The 11,601-nt window shown below is 36.9% G+C and overlaps 1 protein-coding gene and 1 long non-coding RNA gene across 2 annotated transcripts in view; one reads left to right on the top strand and one right to left on the bottom strand.

Annotated features, from left to right (window-relative positions):
• The first annotated feature begins 1,853 nt into the window (after window positions 1-1,853).
• LOC118817674 lies at window positions 1,854-5,340 on the top strand. The gene is made up of 3 exons (XR_005008035.1): window positions 1,854-2,049; window positions 2,722-2,800; window positions 5,230-5,340. It is a non-coding gene; the product is annotated as an uncharacterized LOC118817674 (long non-coding RNA).
• A 4,241-nt stretch (window positions 5,341-9,581) lies between these two features.
• Window positions 9,582-11,601, bottom strand: part of ptprja (protein tyrosine phosphatase receptor type Ja) — a 71,605-nt gene continuing 69,585 nt past the window's right edge. Inside the window, exons 27-29 of the mRNA XM_036583875.1 lie at window positions 11,246-11,406; window positions 10,888-11,023; window positions 9,582-9,879 (exon numbers count right to left, since the gene is read on the bottom strand). Of these exons, the coding sequence (XP_036439768.1) occupies window positions 9,724-9,879; window positions 10,888-11,023; window positions 11,246-11,406 (453 nt within the window). The 3' untranslated portion in view covers window positions 9,582-9,723. The remainder of the gene's footprint in view (window positions 9,880-10,887; window positions 11,024-11,245; window positions 11,407-11,601) is intronic.

Raw genomic sequence — 11,601 nt, 5'->3', positions numbered from 1 at the left:
TAAGGTGGAACCAGAACATTCAAACAAGAAACTGCGAAAAAAGAAGCTAAATTCAGCCTCGTAGTATTTTTGATAGGGAGTTTTAGCCTATCAAAATATCCCACCCAGAGGTTTTATTTACGAGTATACCTGTAAATATGCGCAACGGTAGAACATTTTGTGTTTCATCAAATTAATGCGCAGTAGCTTTAGCTCGCATGTAGCAATATTAGTATTATAGCTCTTTAACGACCTTGTAATTCAGAGGATCCAGTGGTATTTGGGAGAAAAATGTACACAGGACAAAACGTATCGGGTTTTGAACATTTTTATTTAACACAATGTGCGATTGAGGCAATTTTTCAAAAACCCTATTCATTCTGCCCGTCGAAAAATGGGCTTTGACCCAAAGTTCCTAATATGGGCATAACGAGGACTACAGAATGACGCACGATTACAGTGGTCTATTCAGGCTGGATCCTTCGGAGGACGCGGTCTACGAAGGCGTGTCCTTCGAAGGCTGCTTACCCAGCTAACAGGGAACGTTCCCGCAACTTTGGTTAACGTTATGTAAAGGTTCTCCTAATGTTAGGAGCAAATGTTCTCACAATAACGTCAGTGGAACGTTCTGTAAACGTTATGTGACCTTGATCAAAGTTCTCACAATGTTAGTCTGAAACGTTCTCAGTGTAACGTTAAAGGAACATTCTTTTAACGTTTTTTTTAATAAATAGTTTAAGGGACTGTATGCATAATGTTCTTGAGACACATATTAGGAAACATTAGTCAACTGTTTTACATCCATTTTTTGAGATGATGAGGCGCACAGTTGAAAACTTAATCCATTTTGTTATACTGGACTTTTTTTGCTTAACGTAATATTTAATTCAGTAATAGATTTAAGATAAGCTATTACTTCTTTTTTTCTGACTGCATTTAATAAAAACTACATTAAAAACTGAAACTGCTGTTACTAGAAACAACGAGTTTTCCACAGCCTGTTTTGAGTACTGTTGTCACGGTGACGGAGATTCGGCGGTTATATGGGCAGACTGAACCGGTTCAAACCAGTTGCAGCCAGTCTTCTCCGGTTTACTCCAGAGGGAGCCTGCCAGCCTACTTAACTACAAGGTAAGAAGTGGAGAGTAAAATCCTTTTCTTGTCAATGTTGCTTGTGTTGAGGTTTATATAAAGGCTTGAAGTGCATTCTATAAAGGTATCACACGGATTTAGTATGTTAGCTAACGTTAGCTTTTAGTTTATCTCAATTTAACCGCTAGCCAGTTAGCTAATGTAGAGTTAGCTACTTAGCTAATATTAGCCAACATTAAGTTAGTTAGCTAGCTAACTAGGTTAACTATCTTGCTAACTTAATATTAGTGATGGGCTTAATATGTTTAGTAATACAAAAATAACTCATAACTAGTAATGAAGCTAATAAAATGATAAAATCGCCAAGGTACATTAATTGCAGAGATAAATGTCTGTAAATGTAGAAAAAATAAATGTATGCATTAATGTTAAGATATGCTAGCATAAAATTTTCCCGTTCCACCTTAAATGGTGCAGCAGTTCTTTGCGCCTGAGGCGTTATAATAACTTGCACCATTAAAGGTGGACATTTTTTTTTATTTAAAGGTGGAACTGGAAAATTCGAAGAAGAAGCTGGTGAAAAGTAAGCCAATTTCAGCCAAATAAACCATTTAAAAATTAAATACAAATGTAAATCTTGCAGACACAGGTGTTTATCTTGAACATATCGATTAACATTTATAAGTTCTCAAAAAGCAGGATAATGTGAGGTTTACTCTTGACGAGCATCACTGAAACAAATTTAGCTAAGCTTTATTCAAGCAGTAGAGGAGAGCGGAGGGGTTATCGCGGAATAACATCACGGCTGTGATTTGGTCGCAGGCAGGAGCCGAAGGCAAACTAACTGTTAATATTGTACAAGTACGCGCTGATTCACGCCCTTTTCCGTTTCAGTGAAGTTAGATGAAAGCAGAAAAAGGCTATAATCGCTGTTTTGTAAAAAGAACCGAGAGAGGATTAGAGAGGACTAATTTACAGGTAAGCAGGGGGGTTAGGGGTTCATGTTCATGTGTGTGGGCGTGCGCCCCAACTGTCATTTTTTCTGTGAGTGGGAGAAAGAGAGAGATACAGAGAGAGAGAGAGGGCTGCCCGTTAGTTTTTTCTGTTACCCACTTGGCTCTTCGCCTTTTAGTTACTTCACGTGTACTTCAGCTCGAGTAAATGGACAGTTGTAAATAAAGGCCTCCATGTTATGGAATTCATCTTTAGGAAGCCGTTGTTGTTCAAACTTTGACGTTCCATGTAAATAGTGCAGCAGTTCCATTCAAGCGCCAGAATGACCTGCTGCACCATTTAAGGTAGAATTGAAAAATGCGTCTAAGAAGCCAGCTTCAGCCATGTCAACTTTCTGAGGTCTGTCTACCACTGAAACCACTCAGAGTGTTCTATTTTTGTTCCAAAAGAGTTATGTCAATACAGTGTCAAAAGGCATTGTGTATCAATTCAAAGTGGATATATGCATTATAGGTATATTAAGTAACAAAAACAAAGGTGTCTGAATACTTGTTTCACCTCACTGTAGTATGGTAACATGAATGATGGCTGGATTATGACAGGAATTGTCAGCTAATATACTGGGAGTAAAAAGGCATAAAAAAGAAGGTTCTATAAAAAAGCATATCTTTGTATAATATGATGTTTCTTTTTTAGAGGCTTGCCGGTGGTGTCCAAGGTGTTCAAAGAATGTACTGGGGACACCTTAAAATATGCTACACACAGGGGATCAAGGGTAAGTCACACCTTTGCTGTTTCCTTTCTTCTAGAAAGATGTTACACTCTAGGATGTCCCTGAATATTTAAAACACTCTGGTCCTGGTCTACTCATGTTCTACAATTACAGACTGTAGTCTGTCTGTATCTTTGTATAAGTTATCCCACCTTTACCTTGTTCATCAATGGTCAGGACCACCACAGAGCAGATATTATTTGCCTGGTGGATCACTCTCAGCACTGCAGTAACACTGACGTCTTAGTGGTATGTTAGTGTGTGTTGCGCTGGTCTGATTGGAATAAACACAGCAGTGCTGCTGGAGATTTTAAACACTGTCCACTCAATGTCCACTCTATTAGACATTCCTACCTTGTTGGTCCACCTTGTAGACAGCTCATCTGCTGGTGCACAGTTTGTGTTGGTCATCCTCTAGTCCTTCATCAGTGGTCACAGGACACTGCCCACAGGACGCTGTTGGCTGGATATTTTTGGTTGATGGACTATTCTCAGTCCAGCAATCACAATGTTTAAAAGCTCCAGCAGCACTGCTGTGTCTGATCCCCTTTTGCTAGCGTGACACACGTGTTCAAGGCCGTGTTCACACAGCAGGAAAAAGTGTCCCAAATCCGATTTTCTCACCAAATTTGATTTTTTTTATTTATTAATTTTTTTTAGGTTGTTCGCATTATCTTTTTAATGCGATCTATTGCTGACATTCCTCTGAACGGTTCACGCTCCTAAACTGATGCGCATACCCAAAAGAATAATGCCTCACTTTATGTGACACACTCATCCAGAGTCAACGGGAACAGCCACTTGCTTAACCACTTCCTCCAGTTCATCATGCCTGCTTTTTTCTTTTTATAACTGGTTTAAATCTGCCGCCAGAGAGGTAACTATTTTGACAAGAAAATGAAAGTGGATTTTTTATGTCTGGTTTCTACTTTTAAATAACTCTGAAAGATAAACAATACTTTTTACAGCTCATACTATGACTATCACAGAATACTACAACTCATTCAGAGTTGAGTTGGATTGATGTTTGCATCACATGAATTCTGATCTGGTTTTTCAGAGTCCCATTGCCGCGATACATATCGGATTTCAATGTCAGATTCAATATGTTTCCCTGTTTACACTGCCACACAGATAGCACATCTGTGTCACATATGATGGAAAAGAACGGATTTAGGCCACTTTAATGTGCTGTGTGAACGTAGCCTATAACACTTCACTGTGTAAGCAGACCCTCTGCACTGCCAGCTTGAGTCATTTGTTCATTAGTATGGCAGCATATACTATGCTTATGTCACACGGTATCAGCTGGTACCAGACATTGGTATCTGTAAATTTGCATGAGTAAGAGTACAAGTAGTTGGTATTGATGAAGCCCTACTACAGACTGCAGTTACATTAAACCCCTTGGCTTTACAAAGAATTTAGGTAATTTTGAATAATCTTTGCTTAAAATTCTGAAAAATCCAGTTTCATTAAAAATAAGGCAGCTTTTAAAATTTTATAAAACATTGAAATCAAGATGTTATCAGGGAACTCCACTGCAGTGTTGAAAAATACCTCCCCAGATACACATAGAATAAGTTTGTGTAATTTTACTGTTTCAGTTTTGAATTACATTTTCCCAAATGGCAGAATAAATCAGGTTTTATTACATAGTGTATTTAGGTTTTCATAAAATATTCAAATCAAGCTTTTAACAGGGGACTTCACTGCAATACCAAATTCAGACTGTGAAATTACATGAATTGCATTCTCTGGAGGTGTTCTTCAACAATGCAGTGTAGTCTTTTGCTAACAGTTTGATTCCTTCTGTTTATAGAATTTTTTAAATGGGCATATATGTATTTAACTTTCCCAAGCATTGCAGATGTCTTGTTCAGAATTTAAATAGCAAAATAAAATGTAGCTCATAACCCGTGTATGTCAGGAAGTGTTTTTAAACATTGCAGTGGAGGTTTTTGATAAAAGTGTTATTTTCTTCCTTTGTTGGAGTTGTGTTTAAGTTGGCCGTTTAATTTTATGGCATATTAAATAATGCCATATACTTCATGAAATTCAAATTCATTTTTTACTGTTCCACAATCCTCGTATTTTATATTCAACTTTAAGGCCACTATACACGCCAATTAAACACCTTGAAACTAAGAAGGCCCTCAGTACTTATCAATATTATTTAAACATCTGCTGTGCAATGCCATCCTATCACATGCGAGGAATTCAACAATGAAAAAATAAGAGCTACAGGCACCTCTTGCACATTTGATTAAACCTTTACTTGACTTGACTAGACTAAATCAAAGACTGCAACATAACCTAAAGGAAGCTTTGTGTTTAGCTGCCCAGAATGGCTTGGATAGAGTGTAACAATGCTTTACATGAACTGATAAAGGTGAAAAATTAACTAATAAACCTGTTTGTTTACTTTGCAGGTGGAGAATACAGAGACGCTTTAATGGACTTCTCGACTTTTTTCATTTTTTGTTCATTCACTTGAATTGATTTATAATATTAGTAATAATAATAAAAATTTATTAAGTCGATTATGTTTGCATTGATTTTGCCTTAGTTTATGTCAGTATTATCATAATAATTGGGATTGTTTGAATTAGACTATCAGCAAGAATGGGAATGTGGATGGGAAGGACTAACATTAACTACAGACTGAGAAAATGTTAATGGAATGGTAAAATAACATAAAAAAATTCTGAACTTTTGACGCTGTGTACTGCTGGCTGCACAAAAATATCGGGAAGATGTTTAGGGTATGTTTTACTAACTTGCACTGAATGTCCTAAGAAAATTAAGAAAACTGGAACTATAAACCTTTGAAGAACGCATAAAGATAACATTCCAGGAATGTTCAGTGGTTAATGCATATAAAGCTGAGGTGATAATCTGGGGCAGTGGTTTTAAGAAACATGTTATGGAAACATTAAAATGGCCTTTTTTAAATTTAGCAACAATATCACCATAATTAAATGTTATAGGAATGTTTTCACGTTCTCAGAACATTGCAAGACCACATTCCTAGAACGTTAAATTGTTGCCAATGAGGTTGGGTTGATCTTTAGGGAACATTCTTGTAACCTGAATGTTTTAACATAACTTTGAATGTTGTCAGAATGTTCCAAGACAACGTTCCTAGAATGTTAACCTGTTGTTGCAAATGAGGTTGAGGTTACTAGAGCTGGAGATGCTTTACCGTTGGCTACAGATTTTTTTTACGTTTGTATCGTTAGCCATTTGCCTCAGTTTAAACCCAATACTTACATTTATATATTTAACTTATATTTAAAAGTGTCTCTTCAGCCGCCATTCGCTTCTCTGCTGATGCCGCCATGTTCTCAAATCTTCGCCAGCACGCAATGACCTCGGGATATGTTGACTGGCGAAGGATGCACCCGTTGGATCCTTCGTTGGCGTGGAAAAGAAGGACATATTTCTTGGCTGCATATGAAGGAGTCTTCGAAATGGGACAGCCTAGTCGCGCCACTGTGACGCAATCGGCCTTCAAATGCAGCCTCTGAAGGACGCAGCCCCTGAATGGGGACACACGGTATGTCTGTGTGATGCCCTGGTGTCTCTGAGGGCTCTTTTTTAATGTCAGGTGAGCTCTGATTGGTCTGTGGACAGCGTGCGTGCAAACTTCATACTCCACCCGCAGTCTGATCAGATCAGGTCAATCAGCTTAAACAACAACAATGCGACAGAATCACTGTGCAGAGTAAAAGTAAAAGTACTATGATTTAATTCTACTCCAGTAACTACCGTTACAGAGAAAACTGTACTCAGTACAGTACGATAGTAATACATTTCTTGCACCTCTCAGTGGTGGGCTGGAGATTACGGATGCAGCCTTGTGACCTGAAGGTCCTCTGTTTGATCCCCTGAGCTGACAATATGTGCCTGAAGTGCCTTTGAGCAAGGCACCTAACCCCCAAATGCTCCCCAGGTGCCATGAATAGGGCTGTATGCTGCATCTCAACGCATCGGGCTCTGCCGCTCGCAGCTGGTGGAGACATCCTCACTGATCATAATGGAAGTGTTTTGAATCAGGTGTGACTCTGGCCCTTGAGGTCACCAGTGCATTATATAAAACATCTTTTAACTGCAGCAGTGCTGTTTGTGAACAAACCAGTTCTGTTAAACAAATGTTGAGAACGAGCTTACGTGAAGGAGCTGTTAGAAAAAAAAAACATTTTTGCCTGTTTGCTAAAATTTGCTTTTTTTTTTTTTGCTTTTATTGTAAGACTAAACGCATGTAGGTAATAACTGGGAGGTCATGGGGATAGACAACACACCACAGGTAAGTAAAACAAGACTTGAGGACACATCCAGTATGCAAATAGTTCTAAAAGCCAGTGGGAAACTTCCATACCACAATGTCAATAAAATTAATGTTAATATAGCACTGCTTTGACTTATAATGAATTTTATTCTTAGATGTCACTGTTATCTTTATAAATCAGTAGGTGATAGATCATTTCATGCAAACTTCTTATTTATTAATTATTTAATTAATTTATTATTTGGCATTGCTTAATTGTCGTGTCTAGTTACACCCACTAGCTAGGTCTTCTCCAAGCACATGATTCTAGCAGCACTAGGAAGGTGAAGGCTAGCACATGCCAGAGAATGTGTAGTGAGGAGAATTGCTACTCAATAATGTCTTCTGGGTATGTCAAATGCTAGGGGGTGCTCCTGACCGAGTCCAAAATGAATGGGTAAATATGAAGCATTTGAGCAAAATCATAGTTTGTAAGTGCTTAAACAATTTATATAGAAGAATGCATTCTTTTCCTACACACAGAACAGCATAAAACATTTTAACACCACAGCTACATTTTTCAGTGCCTTTGCACTTAAATTATAGGACGTTAAACCAGTGCCTCATTCATTACATCAGTGAGCATGAACCACTTCACTCAGCCAATGAGCTGATCAGCTCACCAACTGGTCATTATATATTACATATATTATGTAGTGATTATAAAATTTATGAATATTTGCATTCTTAGTTTAGTGTAGAAGTGTAGGTTTAGTGTAGAAGTGTAGGTGAGTTCCCATGCCATTGTGTTCCCATTTTTTTTTTTGGGCATAAAAATAATTCATAAAAACATTCACCAATTAATTCTTCAAAATGAATTATTATTAATGGTTTCATTGAATTTACAGTCAAAATACAAAAGATGAGACATCAAACACTTCATCTGCAATTCTGTAGCTGTGATTTCAGAGAGTATTTCCCCAATCCACCATTTCTCATCATCTCATCAATGTGTGTAGAGGAAAATACACATCCATTTTTTTTGAGTTACTTCAGCCTGACAGACACACTGAAGTAGAGGTCTGTGTTTCTCTACTAATGATACACTGTTTCTTTCTGTGTCCACAGCTAAGTAAGGTGGGGCCCTACACCCTACACTACTTTGTTAGATTAAAACATAACTACTCTAAACCTTGTTGAAAAAAAGCATTGTGCTAAACCAACATAGAACTGACCGAAATGGGTGTAAGCTTAGCCCTCTCAGTGTCACAGAACATAATTTTCTTTATCGCACTTCATTGGTCAATTTGTATAGTACTTTATTTGAATGTAAAACAAATATTAAAGCTTTATAATGACAGAACAGATTTCTCAGTTTGTATATTCAACTTTGCCACTGCTCTCAAAACATAGTTGTCAAAGTTTTTTTTTTATGTATTTTTATAAAACTAACAGTAGGTATAGCGTATGTGCGGGGTTAGCATATATAGTAATCAACTTAGAAAATGCAGACCATTTAATTATTAGATTTTATTTTATTAAGCCACTTTTTCACATTTGTAATGACTTAGTAAATGAAAAGTATTTTATATATATGTTCATCATTGAATTCTCACATCACTTTACTATTTACAAAATCAACTATTTTTTTTTCTACAAATAATACAAATACAAATAAACCTTTACTGGGTTTACATTTTTTATTGAGCTGAATTTTTTTGTTAGTTTATCCTAACCGCACTGTACCATTGATAGGATATGTATGTGTATGTCTATGATGACATATCAGGTTTTCATCATTTGTTTTTTAAATATGGTTTGTAATTGTGATTGTATTTGTATATGGTCTGTAGGTGAATATCAAAACAAGAATCTTGTAGTATTTCATAGTTGCAAAATAAGACTAATCATTCAAATATCTACATTAAATATTTAACCGTTTTAAGATCATTAACATGGTTAAAACAACTGATCTCCTGAGCAGTTTGCTAAACTTGTTTACCATTACCATCTCTCTCTGTATGTATTCATAGGATATCAGATGAGGTTAAATAGTTTATAGTTCTGTTATATGCTTTGTAAGTGTACTATGAAGAAATAAACACTAGCTGAAAAAAGTTAATTTTTTAAAGAGCAGAGACCTTAGTTTGCAGAAATACTGTGAAAAACTAAAATAAATCTATCTAATGTATCGTGGCAGTCCAAAGAAAAACACGTATCTCCATTTTTGTCAATTTTTGTTTTTCTGTATCATTTCAACACAGCAGCTGTTTTTTACAATGTGTGAACTTTTCATGATGAATGGACCACTAGAAATTCTTCAAAATCACTTGGAATAAAACCTCGTTATGTTAACTTATTATCAGTTAAGAAGGTTTTTGCCATCTCCTGTAACGTTATTATTTTGGAGATACATGTTGTTCTTTAAAACAGCAACAATATTAAACTACCTGATGAGTTACGTAATTTTAAAAATACATAAATAGTGTTTGTTTACATGCATGCCTACAAATGTCCTACACATTTTTTTTTACTTGAAACCAATAAATATAAAAGTTTTATTAAATAAGATTTTCCATTGTTTAAAACATGGCAACATAACAAAATGTCTAAACCTAAATCCTAAAGAATGCTCAAGCCTTACTCTGAGGAAAGATTATGCTTTGTGGTAGCCATTTTTGGATTTATTCATAGGTTCAAAGTTCTCATAAATAGTGAGTGCTGCTGTGTTCTGGTAGATTAAGTCCACATTTGTACCAATCCGGGATCTGATGATGTCCACAGCACACTGGTTAAGGAACACATACTGATCCTAGTAAAGCAGAAAAAAGAAATGTCATTAACAATACACATAAACCTCTAACGATATATACTCACCGAGCACTTCATTAGGAGCACTGTAATAATACTGGGTGCGGCCTCCCTTTGCTATCAAAACAGCCTGTTTTTCATGACATGCATTCCACAAGATGTTAGAAACATTCTTTTGAGATTCTGGTCAATCTTGAATAAATTGCATCATGCAATTCCTCCAGATTTTTCTACCACAATCCAAAGGTGTTCTACTGGATTCAGATCTGGAGAAGGCCACTAAAGAACACTGAAGACATTTGAAATGACTTTTGCTTTGTGGTGTTGCATTATCATGCTGAAAACAGCAAATAGAACATGGGTAAATTGTGACCATGAAGGGGTGCAAATGGTCAGCAACAATACTAATATAGGCTGTGGCATTCAAGCAACGATTGGTCAGTATTAATGGGCCAAGATTAAAGTGTGCCAAGAAAACATACACCACACCAATACACCAGCCTGCACTATGAACGCAAGGCAGGTTGGGTACATGTATTCATGCTGTTGGCACTATAGTCTGTGTGCCTCAGCAAAAATGGAGACTAATCAGACCAGGCTATGTTTTTACAGTCTTCAACTATCCATTTTTGATGAGCCTGTGCCCAGTGCAGCCTTAACTTTCTGTTCTTAGCTGACAGAAATGGAACCAGGAAATGGAACCTCATGAAACTGTATGAGCACTTTTGCACATAGCTATTCTATTCTATTCTGTTCTATTCTATTCTATTCTATTCTATTCTATTCTATTCAAACCTCTATCACCCAAGTTTCAGATTCACAAATGTAGCACACATCAATCTAAAGTACTTCCTTGATCTGCCTTCCTCCATCTCATTCTTATCATGACAACTTAATGAGCCAGCAAAATGTGTGTGTGCAGTCATATTCTGCAGCTGAGATTAACTGTTAATTAAATGGTACTGTTGGTATAATAACTGTAAATGTAGTCTTTCCGCTGCTACTGTACCTCTGTTTGCACCATGAGTGGTCTGTGCATGCGCAAGTCATGGATGATTCCATACACATCCACCACTCCATCACGTTCAATCTGGAATATCAAACGATCAATGGCGATGAAGGTTCCTGTGCGACCAACGCCTGCACTACAACACAGATTGCATATTGAAGAAAGTTAATCATTAAAATAATGAGGCAGGCTTTATGAGCAAGGCTGCAAATAATTGATTTAGGAACGTGTCCTACAGTTAAATCTTAGACCTTATAAGTTATTCAAGTGTTCAGTAGGAGTGTTACATATTTTATGGCACACGTGCTGAAGGGCATGTAATTTCACTCAAAATTATGAGTGTTGATTGTTGAAGTACCTGCAGTGCACAAGGGTAGGTGAGTGGCGTGAAAACTGATCCATGTGCTCACGGACAAGGTGCCTAAAATTGATGAGAAGCTCTGTGGTTTCAGGAACGCCATGATCAGGCCAGGCCGTAAAATGGAATTGTCGAACTGACCGAGTCTCTGCTGTTTTCACCTGGTGTAGGGCGAATAGCATTGGCAACGTCGCCATAATTCACAAAATAAACACATATTAAATATAAACACATATAAAATATAGAACTTTCTGTTGTGGTACAGGCACCGACCAAACATAACAAGAGACAAGAGGGCATATAACCCTCTCAAAGACTGTGATGCTATCTATAAGGTTAAAATGGAAAAGAAAGTG

The sequence above is a fragment of the Colossoma macropomum genome, unplaced genomic scaffold (genome assembly GCF_904425465.1).
Source record: "Colossoma macropomum unplaced genomic scaffold, Colossoma_macropomum, whole genome shotgun sequence".
NCBI classification, from domain to species: domain Eukaryota; kingdom Metazoa; phylum Chordata; class Actinopteri; order Characiformes; family Serrasalmidae; genus Colossoma; species Colossoma macropomum.
The sequence above is the reverse complement of the archived record's forward strand: the minus strand, read 5'-3'. Positions and strand labels throughout refer to the sequence as shown.